This window comes from Zootermopsis nevadensis, unplaced genomic scaffold (genome assembly GCF_977971745.1).
Source record: "Zootermopsis nevadensis isolate Lab colony 2312 unplaced genomic scaffold, Znev_1.0 Znev_ptg000001l, whole genome shotgun sequence".
Lineage (NCBI taxonomy): Eukaryota > Metazoa > Arthropoda > Insecta > Blattodea > Termopsidae > Zootermopsis > Zootermopsis nevadensis.
The window spans coordinates 6,405,836-6,427,679 of record NW_028259133.1 but is presented as its reverse complement, the minus strand read 5'-3'; the positions used below and the strand labels follow the sequence as shown (position 1 = coordinate 6,427,679).

General features: G+C 36.3%; 2 protein-coding genes and 1 long non-coding RNA gene across 4 annotated transcripts in view; 1 reads left to right on the top strand and 2 right to left on the bottom strand.

Moving 5' to 3' along the window:
- Window positions 1–3,610, bottom strand: part of LOC147875183 (succinyl-CoA:3-ketoacid coenzyme A transferase 1, mitochondrial-like) — a 28,141-nt gene extending 24,531 nt beyond the window's left edge. The window contains exons 1-2 of the mRNA XM_087360694.1: window positions 3,474–3,610; window positions 2,145–2,232 (exon numbers count right to left, since the gene is read on the bottom strand). Coding sequence (XP_087216820.1) covers window positions 2,145–2,232; window positions 3,474–3,574 — 189 coding nt within the window. The 5' untranslated portion in view covers window positions 3,575–3,610. The remainder of the gene's footprint in view (window positions 1–2,144; window positions 2,233–3,473) is intronic.
- LOC147875182 (uncharacterized) lies at window positions 22–19,947 on the top strand. 2 transcript variants are annotated; one of them, XR_015532490.1, is made up of 3 exons: window positions 22–1,049; window positions 6,739–6,793; window positions 18,401–19,947. It is a non-coding gene; the product is annotated as an uncharacterized LOC147875182 (long non-coding RNA). The 2 variants fall into 2 exon arrangements; XR_015532495.1 differs by lacking the exon at window positions 6,739–6,793.
- The window catches only part of kermit (PDZ domain-containing protein GIPC-like protein kermit), a 57,992-nt gene continuing 44,155 nt past the window's right edge, over window positions 8,008–21,844 (bottom strand). The window contains exons 3-7 of the mRNA XM_022062855.2: window positions 18,910–19,043; window positions 13,291–13,429; window positions 11,691–11,797; window positions 11,210–11,291; window positions 8,008–8,391 (exon numbers count right to left, since the gene is read on the bottom strand). Of these exons, the coding sequence (XP_021918547.1) occupies window positions 8,234–8,391; window positions 11,210–11,291; window positions 11,691–11,797; window positions 13,291–13,429; window positions 18,910–19,043 (620 nt within the window). The 3' untranslated portion in view covers window positions 8,008–8,233. The remainder of the gene's footprint in view (window positions 8,392–11,209; window positions 11,292–11,690; window positions 11,798–13,290; window positions 13,430–18,909; window positions 19,044–21,844) is intronic.

The following is a 21,844-nucleotide window of genomic DNA, read 5'->3' as shown; positions in this document are numbered from 1 at the left end:
TTTCGTTTTCAACTTTCAATTCAACTTACGCTTCGCTACGTTTTGGGCCCACCCATCCTCCTATCAAATGGGTTGCGGGGTTCTTTACCAGGGGTAAAGCACGACTGGGGTGTGATGCTGACCACTCACCCATTTATAGTGCCAAGGTCAAGAATGAGGAGCTGTACTACCTCTCACCCCAAAGAACCTACATGGTGTATAGTGGAACAGCTTTTACTCTTTTTACAGTATTATTTTATTAGTGACAGATTTCCCAAATTATTAAAAAACTACACACCATGTGGACAAACAAACACTTGAAGACGGCAGAGGAGACTTTCAGACTACAAGGCCAAAACGGGTCGATATGACCTAACTCTTTGACTGCTTGATGAAAATGATATTTTATAAGTAGTCTGGCAACAATAAGGATGTACATTCTCTTCCTTATAGACAAACTGTATCATTCTGTACTTCTCACTTGGCATAAAGTTAACATAGCCAGATAGTGCAATGTATCAGTGCTCCAAGGACAAAACTGTGTGCTTTGCCTACATCACAGAATAGCGGGTAGAAGGAAAACGAATGCACATACTACACAGCCAAAGACATTACTGACACTGGAAATGAGACAGCCTGCCCCTGAGAAATAATGTTTTCACCACCCTGAACACCTCAAATCCTATAATGTTTGTATGATGGACAGTACTTGCTTCATTATCTGCTGCCTGTTTCCCTTCCATCATCTCCTTACCTTTTACTTCTAACAACCCTTTGATGCACAGATTCACCATGACTACAGGAATCAGATTCATAATGAAATAAATTTAGTTTTGAGAAAACATTTTAAATTCATAACCGTATAAGTCAAACACTTTCGTATATCTATGTGATAGCACTCACGAAATGGTTACGGTAAAGTAAGTATGTAACATATTAAGCTACAAATGGATGTAATTCTCCTTTTTTCAGGTTGAAACAGTGAACTCCATCATGTAGACTGTCATCGTAAGAAGATGAAGTATAATAATTTCCAAGACTACATGAATTACAGAGGAAAAATAACAGAGGTCATTATTATTATATCTTTTATCATAAATATTATAAGTTATAATATCTGTCATCCTCTTACTGGCTAAAACGCTTAATATCACAATGAATCTAAATACTGTAACCATAATTACTTTATTAAAAATAAATTGTGGAAACAAAGATTCTTATGCCTATCTTGGCAGTTAATTTCAGTTTAATTGCAGTCTCCTAGACATTAAATAAGTACAAATTTAATTACATTAGACAAATGTACTACTTTTCAGGTGGAAGTGTTTAGTATATTTATTTGTACTAACTTCGTGGTTTGATAAGACAGAGGAAGCAGGCTATATTGAAATGGCTGCTGGCCCATACACGAATAAACAGGGAAAGATATGTCAGTGTAAGGCACAAAACCAGCAGAACTTTGAGGAATAAGAAGAGGGAGTATCTGAAAGATCAGATAGGGAAGCTGGAAACTAACAGCAAAAACAACCCATCACAGAGTTGTATAGAGGCATAAGGGAATTCAAGAAGGGGTACAAACTTAGGACACATCTGCTCACGAACTCACATGACATCATAGACAGATGGAAAGATTACTTTAGCAAGTTACTAAACGTTCACATAGCTGATCAAGTTAATGAGCCTGAAGTACATACAGCAGAGCCCTTCATCCCGGAAGTTTCAGAATGAACATAGAGAGTGACAGAATACCCTGATAACATAATTTTATATCCTTATTGCATTAGAAGAACTTTCTAATATTGATAGAAAGAGTTCAGGATCTTCGTCTATAGTTTAAAATCTTTGTTAGGAAGAATGGGTCACAGTTGTTTATTAACTAATAAAATATTGAATATCAGCGAATACTCTGAAAGGAACACACATCCAGTGCTTCTTTTCCAAGTGACAGTAGTCTGATCAGCTTGTACAACAATGTGGTTATATGTACCCACAAACTATCAAGGATGTGGAAGCAAACTCAGAATCAATGTGTAAAATGGGGGGAAATATGCATAACATATTTATTACTACAAAGAAGCTGGTTGTGAGATCACCAATTTTACAAGGTTACGTTATACCGGGTCTCATTAAAACAGGAATGCCGTGGAGGGTAGAATTTAACTTACCTTGCTAGCAAACCGCAAACTAAAACTGTTGGTGACTTCCCTTCCGTATATTTTTGTACTCTGTGTTGGCATAAAGTGGCAAATACAGCTGAAATTAAAATGACAAAATGCCAACCTCACGAGGCTTTCGTTTTCAGTTGCTGAAGTACCTGTTGTATGATACCAATCTCTTCTGTGATGTGCCACATTTTACAAGATAAAATCACTAACAAGCAAAGGTAGATATACAGTAAAACCTCTCTAACTTGGACACTTGCGGTTCCACGATAATGTGTCCAACTTACAGAGTTGTCCAGGATAGAGAGAAAGGGGAAAATCATCCTTTCAAATTGTCGTGTAATAACAATGTGGTAAATGTAGAGTATAATGGAGCCCTTCCCAAAAAGGAAATTATTGATAAGAAAAATCAAAAAAGTAAATTAAATTTTTACAAATTTTGTTTTCACTAAATTCAACTTGCATGGATAAGCTAAAAAGGAAGGACAGCAATACTTTATGTTTACTGACAATGTAATCTATTTACTTACATAATCTAACTACTGTAATTTCTGTTAACAATGTTTAACTCAGTTGCAAGCACTGTACTGACAAAGTTAAAGCTGTACCAGCAATACCTACTGTAGTCCAGTAAAGGGTTCAACAAAAGAATAACTATATACTTTCACTGCATTCCAATGATATGCTCAATGTCTCACCCTCAACCATAAGCTAATCCTCAGGTAGAAGGCATTCATAAGTCATAAATTCAAAACAACAAAATACTAACTGTAAATGTTTCCCATAAAAGCATTGAAGCTAAGTGCATGCATGCACCTGTCCAACTTACAACAAAAGGGGTGACCAAGTTCCAGGATAAATGGGTGTCCAAGATATAGGGTATTGTGGATATGTAAAATTATAGGATATTCGCCGGTTCCAATTAAAACTGTCCAATATAGAGGGGTGTCCAGGATATATGGGTGTCCAACTAGAGGGGTTTTACTGTAGTAAGGTTTATCTCTCCTCGCTTACAATCTTTCACCTACTCTGACCCCTTTCAACAGGATGTTATGTGGTATCTACAGCAAACATTATCACACATCATTTATATAAATCGTTGTGGGTTTACCAGAATGCTGGACGATGACTAAAATCCTGATACTCAGCAATCCAGCATGCTATTGAAGATTTCTGTCTTCTGGGTTGTTGCGTTGTGTAGTCTGGTCAATGTTAACCAGCGTTTCAGAGGTCATACTGCCTGACGGAGGCAGTATAACCTCTGAAACGTTGGTTAACATCGACCAGACTACACAGCGCAACAACCTAGAAGACAGAAATCTTCATACTCACCGCTGTGAATACAAAACACAAAATCTAATCAGAGTCTGAAGTATTCTGGTAGAGGTGCAGTATAATATCCAGAATTTTCTTGTTGCACTATGTCCCATCATCTGAATTATAAAATAATAAGACTACAGTGTTCTGGAAGATGAATTCTGCTACAATCTTCCTGTAAAGAAGCGGAAGGATATAAATCCTTTGTGCTAGTCCGTATCAACAAATCGACAACAATGGTTACCTATGGAACGTCGTGTTTACTCGGCATTGTTGTTACCTAGGAAAACTTGTGATCCATATCAACAATGTGTAAATATGGACCGACAACAATGGTCAGCTTGCGTGCATTGTTATGTTACCTAGGAAACGTCATCTGTTTACTCGGCATTGTTGTGTCACATTGCTGCCGTCAACAATCCGCTTTCGTTATTGCGGAAAGAGCTGAGCTGTGAATCGCTTGTAGAAGAAGTGCGTCGTAGACTAGATAATTTTGACATTACATTACATTCAGCTACCTTGCTTTCATTGTATTTATTGCTTAAATATAATTTAAATATAGAGACGTATTTACGTCAGATTCTCTGGAACCGTGGTTCCACTGTCAGTTTTTTAGACTATATTAATCAAGTAATTATTGAAGATTGCAGTCTGCCTCCGTCATCAGGGCGATGTCGGAGGCAGTATGACTACTGAAGCGTTGGTGGAAATCTACCAGTTTACGCGGCGCAATATCCTAGATGACTGCAATATTCAGACTCACCGCTGTGAAAACCTGAAATCCTACAAATAAATTATTACTGAGAGTACAAAAATAATGAGCAGTTAATGCTATTTATTTTCCTCTAATGCGGCGGTTCTCTCTGCTTATTCTTCATAACTTCTTACCAGTTCGGAAAGTATGTTGGCTGCTACAGGCACAGTAGATTTGCTGTTGGGTCTGTTGCTTTCCTTGTTTGGTGTTCTTTATACTTAGGCTAAGCAATGGATGTAGTATGGGCCCGTCCATATCTGTTTCTCCAAATGTCATTCGCATCTTTCAGCAGAATATCTCGTGCTGGAACTGATGTGATTCTAAATTATTGAGATAGCTGTCTTGGTTATAGTGCCGTGTGGTCTGGTACAAGTTTACCAACGTTTAATCACTTCACGGCATTGCAACCCACCTTTGTACTCACTGCTCAGATTATACTGCGTCCAGTGAGAGAATGAGGATGATAGTGAACTGGAAGGAAGCGGTTGTGGCCTAATGTAAGGTACCATCCAGGCATTTGCCTGGAAAGACTGAGAAAAACCATGAAAACTCCAGTCAGGATAGCCGGTCTCTGGGCCTCCTGAATACGAAGCAGGAGTGTTAACCACTCGACCATCCATGGAGCCGAGTCCTTACTAAGAAGCCAACAGTTATGCACCTCGCTCAAGATCCCTCAGTCTTCATTCCTCTGATAGTGTCAGAGACCAAGTTTCACACCCATACAAAACTATGGGCAAAATTATAGTTTTGTATACTTCAATCCTTACATTTTTACACAGCAGATGAAAAGAACAAAGTTTCTGAACTGAATGGTAGCTAACATTACTCATATTTAACCTGCTCTTAATTTACGCATTAATACAATTTTTATTTGTTTTTGCCATTCCCAAATATCATAACTTTGCCACATTTTCAAAGGATCTATTAAGTATCTGTATGTTATGAATTTTCCCTGCATTGTGGTGACAAGACATCAATATTTACTTAATTTTCTTTGTGTTTACTTCTTGACCAACCTCCTTACCAGTCACAATTAGAGATTCTGTGTTTTCTTTATGGTATTTGTTATCCCTCAATCAATTTACGTCTTAAGCATAGATCAGAAACTGGATGTGTGTCCCTTTCAGTTTCAATCCCACCTCGTTTTATGGACCTTCCTAATGGAGTATTCTAAAGCAAAGTTGAAAAGCACTGACAATAAAGCATCTCCTTGTTTTAAACTATTTTGAATAGGAAACATTGTCAGACAAATATTTGCCTATATGGACTTTATTACAGGTTTCATTTAAACACATTTTAAGAAACATAACTAGTTTCACTGGTGTATAAGACTCAAGTATATTGTACAATACTTCCCTCCTAACTCATAGGCTTTCTTGAAGTCTATCAATAGCTGAGGTACTGTCTCATTATACTCCCATTTTTTCTCTAGTATCTGACAAATACAAAAATTCTGATCACTAGTTGACCTGTTACGCCAAAAACCTCAAATCCTACATCTGAGCAGACTAGAATAGAATTTATTTATATTCCACATTTTTCATAGGCCCAAGCCAAGGATGTAGAACATGTCACAACACAAACACAATACTTGTTTCTAATACAAGTATAGATTACATAGTTATGAAAGTAATTTATAGTCAAGTAAATAATGACACAAGAAAGTATACCCACTATTGCTTACAGCAAGTAAATCTGTCCTACTATTGGATAGGAGGCTATTGTTTATATGTATTTATAATAGCTGAGAATGTGTGATTGTGGTAAAGTCTTCTATAGAGCAGGAGTGGAATAGGAGATATTCTTTTAGTGCTGCCTTAATATTCTTTATATTAAGACTGAGACTTTTTATAGTGAGTGGAAGATCATTGAATAGCTTAATTTCAGTAGAGTAAGCTCTCTCTTGATTTGTACTGAGTTTAATGTTTGGCATATGAAGGTTATATCTGTATCTTGTACTTATATTGTTGATATCTGAGTTTGTTTGAAATTCTTCTATGTTTTGTATTGCCATTGTATTCCTGCTATTTGTAGGACAAACTCTGAAGACAATGGCGAAGCACAGGACATTTTTTTATAACTTTTGTGCAACAGGGTGGGACATGCACAGAACCTGGAGAGGGTGTTTCAATAGTGAAAGTGGCAGTATGGGACAGGTGCTTCCATGCAACACATTTTGATAATTGTCCTCAGTACATACTTTCAATCACGGGCTTCAGCCCTTCACGTAGCATCTCACTGTAATGTACACAACTTAATGCCATTCCCTACTGCTGATAATTCTCAAGTATTGGTCCTTGATATTCCCAAAATGTGTGAGTATAACTATTTCTGCTGTTGGCTGAGATTCAAACTTCTTTATGATACGGGATATTGGCCATTTGTTCTCCAGGTCAAAATAACAGATCTACATTTCATCACCAGTGACAATGCAACATAGAAAGGCATTATATTTCTCATGATACCTGCTCAGAAGGCAGTTATATATGTCCAAATGGTTGCATCTCTACCATACTCTAATTTCAGAACCCAGCTTACATAAACCCTATGGAAGTGAAGTTTGCTGTGGACCATTTCACAGGTAGGTGGTCTGTTACCCCACTGATAGCCATTTGTGTCAAGAATCAATGCATGGATTTTTTAGCATTTCCATTAGTCACTAATGTGGATGGATGCCTTAATTATTCTTCATCAGTGACAGTTGTCTGGCCACTCAACTTTTGAATGTCAATTCACCTGAACACATGTTGCTGTGGCAAAAACACTTCTAGTATGCTGTGCTGATTGCAGTATTTTTCCACACCTCTGATATCTTTTACCCTCAGAAACCTAATCACTGCACACAGCTCTTCTTTGGTGCATGTGATAATACTAATGGCACAAGATAATTCTGATTATAATGATAATGATAATTGCACTGAATGGTCAAGGTAAAAAAAAAACATTCACTACAGTAACTGAGAGGTACTGTCCTTGTGGTTGCGCATGCATTCAGTGCGATGCCAATCAAACAAATGAACAATTTGTGTACATCCTTTTACTCACCCTCACATATTGGTTGACATGAACATCTCATCCTGTATTCTCAGAACCCATAACATTTTAAAATAACTGTACTTAAGAATGTAAGTCTCAACTTTCAAAATAAATTTACAGTCTTGACAAAATCTTGTGAGATAACTTTTGCCCATTGCCACTCTGAGATTGAGAGATTAGGATTCTCTTTCTCCCCCCCCCCCCCCTTCTTACTTATGTTGTTTCCATACTTGTTGGTTCACCTGCATAGGAGTTTTCAGTTGTTTCTCTCTGCCCATTCTTGCATTTCAACTACAGTCTTTCAGTCTCATTCTCGCCGCTCTATATATCTCTTAACTTCTATCCATCATATGTGTTGTCTGCCCCTGGATCTTCTTCCATTGGTATTCTACATTCATTCATTCTTTTAACATGTCCAAACCATCTCAATCTGCTTCAATGTATTTGATGCTGTATATTTCCTCCATCTTGAGTTCTCCCTTAATATAAGTTTCTAATTCTGCCTCTCCTAGTTTTTCCCACAATCATCCTCAGGAATTTAATCTTATCTGCTTGTAGTTACCTTTCCTCTTTCTTAGTGCATGTATATATAGAAATAGTTAGTTTAAATTATGAAAACTGGAATAGCATTTATGATGCCCTTTTTAATAGCTGCAATTACAAATCAATCTCTGGTATGTAATAATTACAAATATAAATCTCTAATACCATGAACACTAAACATGGAATGGAAAGGAAAGGATTAAAATTACAACAGAGTTTACTTATTATAAATCTATATATGTATTTTACTTATAACTGTTTATCATATAATTTATAATAAGTCTATAAAGTATTTTGTATCTTAGAAAAAACCTTTCTGTTTTAAAAAGGATTAATTATAATATAACATTGTTCTTAAAATATGTAGTTCAGTTTGTTGTATACTGCAGTGCTCATGACAACACAACCTTCATATGAACATGCTCCCAATGCACTCTTATGTTCATTTCAGCCGCCCAGATCGTGCATCTGTAATTACTCCCCATAATTCAATGATAAATTCATCTGTGAATCCAAATTCTTCCAGTTCAGAACTGTCTATGGCTTCTGCAAAATCCATGCTATTTGTTTTGCCTTGTGCTTGCTCCCAAATGAGTGCAGCTGAAAAGAAAGTACATAAAGTAAAAGGCTACAATGATCATAGACTTTACTGATTTTTCAATTCTTCAATCTTTGCCTCAGAAATCCTGTGGAGAGACTGTCAACAGAGTGTGTTGATCTTCCATGAAAGTTTCAAGCAAGTAAACGTTTGGTTTTTGAGGTTTTCCTGCTAAAAGGGTTGTACAGTTTTTATTATTATTATTATTATAATTGAACAAAGTCCTGTTTAGTTAAAGTCTAATGGTGGCAGTAGTAATGTATTTGTTTTTCAAAAGTGGTTCAGCGGATTATCACAGAATGGATCCAAAAACTCACTTTTTATTAAGTTATGAAACTGATTATGGAAAAGTATGATTCACATTAATGTTGGGTGTTGGGAAACTGTGTTCAGTTATGCCAATTACACACATTGTTGTGCCACTATACATGTGATTACACAGTTGGAGTGGACACAAGATTATCTGTCCTTAGTAATAAACACAGTCAGCTTGCGTTCGATTGCATTGAGTCAAACTTTTAAGGTAGTTTACATATTAATTCACATGAGTTATATTTTGTAGTTTATAATTTTCTAACTATCTGCCCTAATTATGCTTATGTGTTTATTACAGCATTTAATTCACTTATATTTGAAGAAAGAGAATATTCTCAAAGAATTTTGTATGGCTAATCTTTGGTTTATGCATCCTGTAGTGTTCTCATTACACAAATAAAAGGATCACCACCACAATGTGAAGATATATGAAAGTATTATCTATGAACTATGTTTTGACCCTTAGGTCATCATCAGGTGGAAATATATTTAAAAAAGTCACTATTGGATTGGTACACACATCTACTCCTAATGTAATAGCCAGTGTCCATCACACTTGACTGTATGAGTTTGCTGTTTGTGTGATACAGAAAAAATTAAGTTCTGGGAGCGGTAACTGTGGTAACATGATATGCAAATGAAGCTATGCTAGTGCCCATGGTGAGATCTGGTGGAGTCTGCATTTGGTAGAAGTCTGAAGTTAGGCAGTTGGTTTAGTGTTGGTAAATTTTGTGAAAATCAGGCTTTAATTTCCTCAAGTTTTAACATTTTATTCACTTTATAAAGAAATTTCATAAATTGTGTATATTCAATGTGATTTTCAAAGATAATGATACAATAAACTGTATTACTCTTTAATACAAGAAAGGTTTATTCCCATCAACTCTTGATAGGTCATATTGTGATAGAATGGCTTTATTGGCTGGAGCTGCATCAGTAACATCTTACAATTTGTAGCATCATGAATAAACACAACCTGCAAATCATGTGGTTTACATCTACTTGGAGGGACATATCCCATTATGTCCTTCCATAAATTACAGGTCTTGTGTATAGTTCAAGATATGGTATAATCAGTCTGTAACTTCTGTGGCTGCTGAATGCTAGCTGGTCTACAGCCAGTCTCACAAATGGATATTACATTTTTCCATTCAACAGTTCACTATATGTGACAGATTTTGCCACTTATTTTTAATATCCCAATATCTTAATATATTTATTGTATTATGTGTGTGTGTGTGCATACACACATTAATTTATTTATTATAATTGCATACTGAAAACTGTAAAACCTACCTGATATGGATCATGCCCACTAAGATAATCACATACACATGTATGTACCATTTATTTATATATTATTACCTGATGATAACCTAAGGGCCAAAACATCAAGTGGACTTCTTAAATAATACATTCAGATGTCAATATGGTGTGTTGATGATCCTCCAATTCATATATGCAACTGCATGGTTGATTTGTTTATTCAGATCAGAAGTGATTCCATTGTTCAATTTCATGTACCATTACCTGAGGAAGTGTGAATGTGACATTGATCTCATCATACATTATACAAAATCCTGTGAAGGTCTTCATCTAATCAAATTGCACTTTCTCATTCTGGTATGTAACTTACTAGAAGCATCCACTGAAAACTTTACAACCTTGCTAGACACAGCATCAAATACTGTTTACAGCTGTAATCTTGAGATTTGCAAGGAATGCAGGAAGTCTGAAGCGTTAAAGGCAGACGCTATCTTTCTCCTTCCTCCTTCACCCCACCTCTTCACCCCCACAAGTCTCAAGATTACAGTCGCGGACTATAGTGTAATTATTTAAATCTGTGATCACTTAGCAGTGATCTAGTTGTACAAACAGAAAATTACTGAAAGATTCAACAATTATTGTGAAAACAATAGAAGTATGTGGCAGGCAGATTCAAAAGGCAGCAAGTAAAGAACCATGTAACCGAAGCAGCAGCCATGGTACATACCTTGTCTGTACAGGAAATGAAAGTAAATACTCAGAAAAATATTACCTCAGCAAAGAATTTATTTATAAAATTCATAGAAACCAAAGAAATAAAAACATCATGTATGTGCTGCAGTTCAACAGATTAATGGGAATACAATAAAATGAGTTTTATTTTAATTTCTTAAATTTTTAGATTAAATAGTTTACTTTTATATCCATGAAAACATACCAAGAACCAATAAAATAATTAGAAAACAGGAACGTTTTACTCAAAATATGCTAGTAACAGACAGAAAGCGACTCAGAACTGAGATCAATGTCACACAATAATTTCTGCTGTGCAAGGGTCAGCTGAGGTGACAGCTGTTCATGAAAGCATGTAGTAAGACTTAAGGAATGATGGTGATACTTGTTTTAAGATATGGTACTAATGCTTGAATTATAAAAAGTTTCTAAAGTAGAAGAACCTGATTCCTTGTCTTATGGTAACTAATTAGAAAGTATTATCTGTTTTGGTTTGAACAGTCTTACCAAGTTCTGAATCATTTATTCCCATGAAGCTCTCCAGCAAGTTATTGATTTTCTCAATTGCAACCTGCTGCTCATCAGTAGCCTGAAACAAACATTTATTTACATTTCATTTGTGTACTGGCATCTCATATGAACAGATTTGTAAATGGAAGTTGTAGATCATCCATTTTCAATAGCTGCATTAATTTTGTAGCTCTCTGTTAAGACCTTCCATTACACAGAACAGCAGATCAAATATATTGGTATATGGTCATCTACAGATTCCTGAATCCACTATTTCTGGTTTTGCTTATTTCTGAGCAGCTTCCCAATAATGTGTTAGGACAGAGGAAATAGCGAAATGGCCAGGGACAGGCTAGTGTCCTTTGTGGAAAATGAACCCCAGTTGTCCAATCCACAAGCAATCACTTTGCTGACTTCATTACAATATGCGTTCTACATAATAAAGTAAATCAGACTAAACTCAAGTGGTCATTCCTACCTGCTCTATCTGTGCCTCTCCATTGGCTCTGAACCTGAGTGTCTCCTTTCCAGTCCCGTAGTTTGCCTTCTTACCCTTGCGAGCATCACCTTTAGGCCCCACATTAACTACAAGAAAATGTATAATGTAAGAGTTACCTTACTTCAGAGAATTTCTTTGGTGTATTCACCTACTAAAACCTGTATTAAGGAATTAACTTGAACATACTGTATTGTAAAGTTAATGTTTTGACAATTTCTGTGGAATGTCAAGTAAAACACTGTACAAATTTTCACTGAAGCTTACTATTACTGGATTTAAATTTTCGAAATTGTAAAACAGTCCACAAATTTAAAACACATTTTTGTAAGAAAAATACTTAAGGCCTATACCAGTTCATAAGATTATTATGTTTAAAAATCAGTTTTCATTTGTTTCTCATTCTTGTATCGTACTAACACCATAAAATGAGCCGTAATAGCTCAGTCAGTATAGTGACTAGCTACGGGCTGGACGACCGGGGTTCGATCCCCGACAGGGGCAGAGGATTTTTCCTCTAGCCTCTGTGTCCAGACCGACTCTGTGTCCCACCCAGCCTCCTCTACAATGGGTACCGGGATCCTTTCCCGGGGGTGAAGCCGGCCGGGGCGTGATGCTAACCACTCACCCCCATCTAGTGCCGAGGTCAAGAATGAGTATGAGCTATACCTCCTCTCACCCCAAACGCGTACATGGCGCATAGCGGGACAAACTTTACTTTACTTTACTAACCCCATAAAACATTTTTATTTCCATTACAATTATCTAGTTTATGTATAACATTAAAATTGAAAGGAAAGACAATGTAAAATACTGGTACTGTTACAGGCCTTTTTCTAAATACCAATAAAATGGCCAAAGTACTTTGAGAATAAATAAACACATACACATGGAAGAGAAGACTTTCTTTATTGTTGTGAGGAAGAGGGAGGGATGTCTTACAATACCAAAATTCATATTACTGAGCTGAAATATCACTTAATAGAGTGTAGAAGAATGAAAGTTTTAATTTTAAGTCAGACTAGACCAGTCAGACAATTACAATTTCTAAGTAGCAAATTTAATGCGAGACTGTTAATGTTGACAATGTATCTATTTAGTGAAACTTTGTCATATCTGCAATGCCACTAGGCAAGGGGGCTCTGCTTATCTTGACTCAGTATCCAGTATCATAAATAAGGACTAGCAGTCACAGTTTAAAAAATACTTTACATTCTTCCAACATTTTAGTATAGACAGGGATGACTGGCTTATTTATGTTAACACAGCTCTATTAGCTATGTTGTAGTTGCTGTCTACAGGTTAACACTAATCATACATTCTATCATCAAAAATTTTATGATAATGTGAGATATTACCAGAACATTTGCATAGCAAACAGTCTACTGATAACTTCGATATCATTGATTGTAACTGTAATATGTAGGAGAAAAACATGACTGGTTTTCTCGGAATCCCACTGATACTGATTGCATTACTTCATTTTTCTTGTTATGATTTCTGAATAATGTAATCACAAATTATGTATGAACAGTCATTTATTTATTTATAACAATATTAACCCTGTCACCAAGATACTCACTGAAGCCATCCTTAAGTGGTTCCACAAGCCTAATTGTAAATATGCTATCTCTTGGAATTTCCTTGAGCATTTTTGCAACTTCAAAATGTCGTCTTCCCACAAGATTCTCAGAGTTGATCTTTTCAATATGGTCACCAACCTATAACAAGTACATATAGCATGTAATTCTAGAAATGTCATTGAGTCACTGTTCTGTTCCAGAAATAAAATTCTTCCACATTTTATGTGAGGGTCCATCAGCTTTGAGATAGCTGCATTTTCTTTAAGTTCTTACAATATTCTGACAATTCAATGCAGTTGCTATCCTTAGGGCAAATGTCATGGATAGGAAGGTCTCAGAAAGAGGGTGGAAAAGGAGACTGGTCAGTGTACTGCTCTGTATGCTAGCCAATGGATTAGACCTGGGAGTTTAAAATGAAGGGCAAAGGAAAGTGGTGAGATCAGATTTTATTCAAACTGTATCTGTCCTCCCAGCAAATATTCTCTGGAAGTCTCATTATTTCACTGGCTCCTATGGTGATGTAAGGATGATATCTGTGGATGTTTGTTATGAGTTCTGTTTAGACAGTTTGGTCGATAAATTAATGTAATATATGTACCGGATGGACTGTTAATTGTTTGCCCAGCAAACTCTGCCACAGCCAGTCCCAAGCCTGGTTGAGACAGGAGGAAGGACATCTGCTGCTACTTGAATGGAGATCAAACCTCGTCTCAAGGAGTTTAGAGACCGAGAACATATGGGTCTCTGAAGCGGCACATGGGGGCCATAAGGAGACAGCTCCTCCACTATGCTAGGGTACTGAAGGCCAATCCCCTACATACCCGAAAAGTTTTGAGAAAAAGTGAAGCTTTTGTGGCAACTGAAGTTGATGAAAGACTCTTCGGCTACAGGTACTGATCATTATCTACTCACCATGGTTAGGGTTATTGAGAGTCAGAAGGGGGGGAGAGACAAAGAAATTGGGGGCAGTAAAGATGCAAGGTATACAAACTAAAATCACAGGAGATTCAAAGAATGTATTGGGAAGAGATAACAGATGCAATCAAAGCACTGGAAAATAAACCATACATTAATGATCTATACGAAAGTTGGGTAAACTTTAAAACAGTTATCTTACATGCAACAAAAGAAGTATGTGAAAAGTCAAAAGCAAGGATAGAGGAAGAAACAGACCTCCTGGTGGAATGAAGAAGTTAAATATAAAGTAAAAATTAAGAAACAACTATGGCACAAGTTTTTAATAACCAAATGAACAGAAGGTTATGATAGTTAGAAAAGGCAAAGAACAAAGATGAAAACCATAGTTATACTGGCTAAACATAGCCTTGGGAGGAGTTTGGAGAATGTATGGAAAATACCAGTAAACATAATTAGAAATTGGTTTATTAAGTTTCAAAAACAGGAGGAATGATAAAGAGTGCCCATTAAAATTTATCAAAGGAAAATATGGAGACTGCTAACCCAAGAAAAAGAAATTATGACGAGATGGAAATAATATTTTTCAGAACTACTAGGTGAGCAACCATTAAGGGTAGATGCTGGTGAAGATCACAACAGAGGAGAATCTCTGAACTATAAATGGACTTTTAAGAAAGAGAAATGGAAACAGCTATTAAAAAGATGAGAATTATAAAAGCTGCAGGACATGACATGATATCCCCAGAAATGGTGAAATACATGTGTAAGGAAGGAAACTCACTGTCCCTCAGAACCCTAAGACATGTTTGGAAGGAAAAGAGGATTTCAAGACACTGGGAAATTTCAGTATTTGCCCCTATCTACAAAAAGGGGGATAATAGGTTGTGTGAAAATCATAGGGGCATATCACTCTTCAGCATACCCAGAAAGATTTATGCCAGAATACTCAAAACAAGGTTAGGGCAAAGAATAGAACACCAATTAGAAGGAAGCCAATGTGGTTTTAGACCAAGTTGAAGCACATCAGATCTAATTTTCACCCTCTGACAAATAAACAAGAAGGTAATTGAATATGGGAAGGAAGCTCATGTATGCTTCTTTGATTTGGAGAAAGTATTTGATAGGGTACCTCAGAATAAGCTGTAGAATGTGCTATGAAAGTTGGATGTAGAAGAAAATTTAATCAGTGGAAATCAAAAGTGTCTACAAAAGTAGTTGCAACTATATACAGACAAGCAACATTGAATCAGAAGAATTTGAAAAAAAACCAGGAGTAAAACAGGGCTGTATAATTATCCCCTTGATGAAAGACTCCCAGGTTACAAGCCACATCAGGTGGCTGAATAGTGAATAAACCATATCTTCTGCCAACGTTTCAAGAACAATCTCTGCTCTCATCCTCAGGGCTGCTTGGTAATCAGTCCAATCCTTTGTTACACACACACTGCTGGCAACTGGTGGTTGACAGCAGGTAGTATGATGTTGCTGGTAGCTCGTCCATTGGTTTGTTTCGCGCTGGCCAATGGGAACTGACAGTTGAGGTCATGTGCTCATACTAGCATCTTCAGTCACCACAGAAGCTTCACTTTATACAATTATCCCCTTGTTCTTTGTCATATTAATGGATGACATTATCAAGGCATGTAAAGGGAAAACCAAAGCATTGCAGGTAGGCAATTGGTTAATGAAACCTGTTGCTGTTAAGGAAATAACCTTTGCAGATGATATTATATTGTTGTCTAAAACAGATAAAGGACTCCAGCATAAATTAAATTCCTGGAATTCAGAAATGAAGAAGAGAAATATGAACATCAGCATGAATACAACAAAAACTATGATTATCAGATGAGTAAAGAAGAATCATGACATCAAACTTGACAATGAACCCCTAGAACAAGTCAAATGTTTTAAATATCTGGGGGCAGAACAGAAGAGATGAAGAAGTACTGAACAGAATCACAACAACAGGGAGACTATATAATAAGATAAATAAGAACTTTTTAACAAAAAGTGAAATTATCAAGAAGACAAAACTATCAGTCTATCGGTCAACCTATTTTCCAACAATCCTCATTCAGCACTTTAAACTGAGACATGACATTCACAGATATATGATTGATGTTTCAAGATGATATTTCTTTGTTGTGTCTAGAATTATAAGGACAGATAAATTTTAAACCAGATTTTTTGTTATTGAAGTCTGAAGGTTTCTGATGATGGTGCATTTTACATGTCAAATTGCTCTTATGGACTTTGACCATTATTTAAATTATAAAATAATAAAACTACAATACTTAGGAAGGTTGTTTCTGCATGTCTTCAGGCAAAAAAAAAGGGGGGGGAGAAAGGACAGAAAGCCTGTCTGTTGAGCCTTGCAGACCTCACATGTCTGAGGCTAGCTCAACCATGGCCCAACAAATTAGCTTCCTGCCCCCCCCCCCCCCCCCCCCCCAACTAAGACAAACAGAATCTGGCATCTGATAAATTTTAGTTTTATTATTTTATAATTTACATGATGGATGAATTCAAAAAGAACAATTTTACAAAAAAGAATTTTCATCATTTCTTGATTCCTCAATAATTGGCTGAGAGCCCATCATAAAAAATTCTATGGTCCTGGGATAGTAAGTGCATGTACATGCAGGTGGAGAGTATCTTGTGAGGACTTCCTTATATGACACTACTACTACTACTACTACTACTATGGCGTAACAGCCCAAAATCGAGCCCTAGCCTCCTCTATCTTCTTCCTCCAATTCTCTCTATCCAACGCTATCCTTCTCCAAGCTGCTGTTCCAAGGAGATTTCTGGAGTCAGTCGTCACTGCATCCAGCCATCTACCTTTAGGTCTTCCCACTGGCCTTCTCCCATATATTGTTCCTTCCAATATTTTTTAGGGTAACCTATACTCTTCCATCCTGTAGACATGTCCAGCCCATTCCAACCTTCTCAGTTTAATGTGAGTTACTATACGTATCATCACTTTTATATAGTCTATATAGCTCATGATTGTAGCGTATCCTCCACTTTGAGTTTTCCTGTACTGGTCAAAAGATTCTTCTCAAAATCTTCCTTTCAAGTGCGCCCAGCATCATTTCTGTTTTCTTTGTCAGTGTCCAGAGCTCACTTGTATAGCAGAGGATACTCCTGATGATGGTCTTATATATCTTTATTTTACTGCTTTTATGTACACAATTAGATTTCATAATCCCTTTTAACGCAAAATATTTTTTATTTTCTGCTGTTATTCTACTTTGTACTTCAGTCAACTCATCATTATTACTTGTCAGGATTGTTGCAAGATATTTAAATTCTTGTACTTCTTGGAATATCTCCAATTTCATGTTAGGCTGGATCGTTATTCTTTGTCTATCTCTACTTTGTATCAGCCATTTAGTCTTCCTTTCATTAACATGTAACCCTACTTTAGCAGCTCCTAATTCCAGATCCTTATATATTCCTTCTAATTCTGGTAGCATTCGACCCATTATATCGAGATCATCGGCATATCCTACTATTTGGGCATTCTTAAATAATAATGTGCTATTGAGATCCACCTTGGTTTGTTTAACAACCCAGTGCAGAGCAAGATTAAAGAGCATTGGTGCTAGACCATCCCCTTGTTTAAGTCCGGATCCAACTTCAAATAGATCAGTCATACCGCCACAGATCTTGACCCGGGCCTTGGAGCCAGACATAGTCATTTTGACCAGTCGTATCATCTTTGGATGTATCTCTTGTTCAGCCATGATTTTATAGAGTCCTTCTCTACTTATGCTATCATATGCCGTTCGAAAATCAATAAATAGATGATAAAGATTGAGATCAAATTCCCAAAATTTTTTGACTATACCTTTCACCGTATAGATTTGATCTATTGTCGACCTTCCAGCGCGGAAGCCTGATTGGTATTCCCCTATAATTTTATTATAATCTACCTCCAGTCTTTTCCGCAGTAAATGGGTAAATATTTTGTAGACCGTACATAATAGAGTTATACCTCTATAGTTCTGGCAATTCAACCTGTCCCCTTTTTTTATATATTGGACATATCAATCCGATTTTCCATTCTTCGGGTATTTGCTCTTTTTGCCATATCCTTATATGAAAGAGGTGGGACAATTTACTGAAACACTGTAATCAGAACTATAGATCAAATTTGAACTTCTTATATATTCTATCTGTTTACAGGCAGAATGTGGGCACATCAAGCAGCTTCTTAAAACATTACGCACAGCCAACAAAAGTGCACAATGCAGTTCATACCAAACATAAACAGGACTCCCAATATAATTCCATGTCCGAAGATTTATCGCCCTGATGACGGAGGCAGTATGACCTCTGAAACGTTCGTAAACATCGACCAGACTACATAGCGCAACAACCCAGAAGACAGAAATCTTCATACTCATCGCTGTGAAAACCTCATATCTTACAATTCCATGTCTGTTTGTAGTTAAAGCTGGAATGATGTGTGTATTTCCATGTTACATCCTACATAATGCAATAACAGATACAATTTGGACTGACACAAATAATGAGATTTAAATGCAAAGAACTGATATTCATACTACTTTTAGTTATTATGTTGTCTATTGTGCAGTTGTCTTGAAATTGATTGAGCAATATTTTCTGAGCAACAGATTTTCAATATCAGGAAATAATAAATCTGCCCTATTTTTATAACAATTTTTTCTAACCTGGATATGCTTAATGGTGTCAATGACACTCCCTTCTTTGATTCTCTTGATAAAAGCATAGCCAGCTCCATTGTCAGTGATTGTTAGTCCAAGTGCATCTTCTGTTTTTGTAATTTCAATTTCTTTAGGCCGGCCTGAAAAAGACATATATTAATAAGCAGTAACAACAATGCAGAATAATAGCAGCTTACTGCATTCACAAATCATACAGTTGAAGATGGCTTTCTTCTGGGTTGTTGCGCCATGTAGACTGGTACTGACATTTCTGAGGCCCTTGTTGCCTCCATCATCATGGCTCAACACCCTGATGATGGAGGTAGCAAGGAGAATCTTACCGACGTTTCAGAGGTCCTCGCTGTCTCCATCATCAGGGCTCTACCAGACTACATGGTGCAACAACCCATAAGACAGCCATCCTCATACTCACCACTGTGTAAACCTCAAATCCTACAATCATACAGTTGTGGAACACATGTCTTCACCCAGCAGTAGTTTGATATATGTAATATAAATCAGTTTCAATGTTCTAACTATATACTAAAGGAGAAGAAATGAAAGTCTTCAATCATGTATAACAACAACGCATATGTAGGATTTGAGGTTTTCACAGCGGTGAGTCTGAAGATTGCTGTCTTCTGGGTTATTGAATGTGATTCATCACCCTGAAGACCGAGGCAGTATGACTTCTGAAACTTCAGTGGAAATCTACCAGAATACATGGTGCTATAACCCAGAAGACAGCAATCTTCAACAACGCATATCTTCCTGCAACCAAAACATAGAGACCACTATTCTCTATGTTTTGGTTGGAGGAACTGCATAGAGCTACATAACTTACTTCAATTTCTGGTTCAGTGTCATAAGAAAGTTTAGGTTCATGTCACATTGTTAGAATTTGGAATTTTATACATCATACTGACATGCTCTTTAAGTTCAGTTGCCTAAAGACAGCAAACTCTGGTCAAACACATAAACTGCAAATGCCAGTACCATAAACAGTTATTTTAATAATAAAAGTTGGTGTTATGGTAGTGTAGACACAGTGTTGCATTGTTGTGTTTTTGTCTCAATATAAACCACTAACCCACAAGCAAAATCAAGGACAATTATATCAGAGGAAGGATACGGCTTTGTAAACTCTGAACCAATGATTATATTAAGCTCAAAGTGCTACTGCATGATAGAAACAAGCTGAAGGGAGAGTATGGACAATAATTTATGGGGAAAAAATAATTAAGCCTGTGTGGAAATCAATAACTTACAAGCAGAATGGACATAATTTGCAGAAGACAGGAACAGGATAAGGTAAATTAATATTAATTTGTTATAAAATAAAGAGAATAGAATGATTCTCTAAAGGTCTGTGACAATGACTGACTTGTTATACAAAAATCAGGTCACTGGAGTAGCCTACTGGTTGATGTGCCAGTTTAATAATAAAAGGATTCTGGCTTTGTTTCTGACTGCTGCCACTTATCTTAAAAATAAAATCAGAAGAAAAATATGTCAGTAGAATGACAACCAGTCACATGAAGATGGAAGAAGAGCCAACTTTAAAAGTCATGTATACATCTCAACAAATGGGCAGTATTTAATATAATTAATGTGTAAAGGGTTATGTAATTCATTAAAACTAAAGGAAATTTTGACTTCTGAATTAAGCTGTATTTGCTTTATTAAATAGAATATGATGGCAAAATTAAAACAGACTTCAGAAGAATACACCAAAAACTTTTGGATCAAGACATGATTTTTAAAAACTATTGTACATTTTTGTGCATTGCGTTTATTGATTTTTAATTTTCAGACTTCATCTTGATGTTCATTATCAGGTTGTATTGTGATGTATCGGACGTCTGATATCCACAGACGATAAATTGCAGTTTATCGTCTGTGGATATCAGACGACCGATACATCACAATACAACCTGATAATGAACATCAAAATGCATACTCCAAATCAAGATGAAGACTGAAAATTAAAAATCAATAAACGCAATGCACAAAAATGTACAATAGTTTTTAAAAAAGTATAAATTGATAAGCCTGAAGATGATGTGGTAAACATCGAAACATGTCGTCAAAATCAAAAGCGCTGTGATAGATGTAATATTATACGACACAGAAAAGCGCCATAAAATATAACATAATGCAATTTATATTGTAAATGTTATAAAAAAATTTAAACAACATTATTTTAAAACAAGTTTTGTGTATAGACTGGAAAAATAAATATATGTAGTAAAAATTAAAATATACAAAACTATAATTTTGCCAGTAGTTTAGTGTAAGTGTGAAACTTGGTCTCTGACATTAAGGGATGAACGTAGACTGACGGTATTTGAGAACAGGGTGCCTAGAAGAATATTTTTACCGAAGAAGGATGAATTACTAAGAGGCTGGAAAAAGTTGCATAATGAGGAAATTCATAACTTGTACTCCTCGCCAACAAGTCAATGAGAATGAGATGGGCAGGGAATTTAGCCCGCATGGGAAAGAAGAGGAATGCATACAGGTTTTTGGTGGGAAAACCAGAAGGAAAGAGACCACTAAGAAGACTTAGATGTAGGTGGGAGGATAATATTAAAATGGATCTAAGAGAAATAGGATGAGGTGGTGTGGACTGGATTCATCTGGCTCAGGATAGGGACCAGTGGTGGGCCCTTGTGAACATGGAAATGAACCTTTGAGTTCCATAAAATGTAGTGAATTTCTTCAGTGGGCTGCCCGATTGTTAGTTTCTCAGACGGACTCGGCTCCATGGAGCAAGTAAGTACTAATATTATGTCACACATTATTCATTATCTGATATGGAAACTGTGATCAGACCCAGGTCCTTTCAAATATTACGCTAGTACCTCTGAGTAATCTAATGGTTAATGTGCTAGCCTAGTATGCAAAATATCCAGAGTTCAATCCAAACTGATGCCATTAA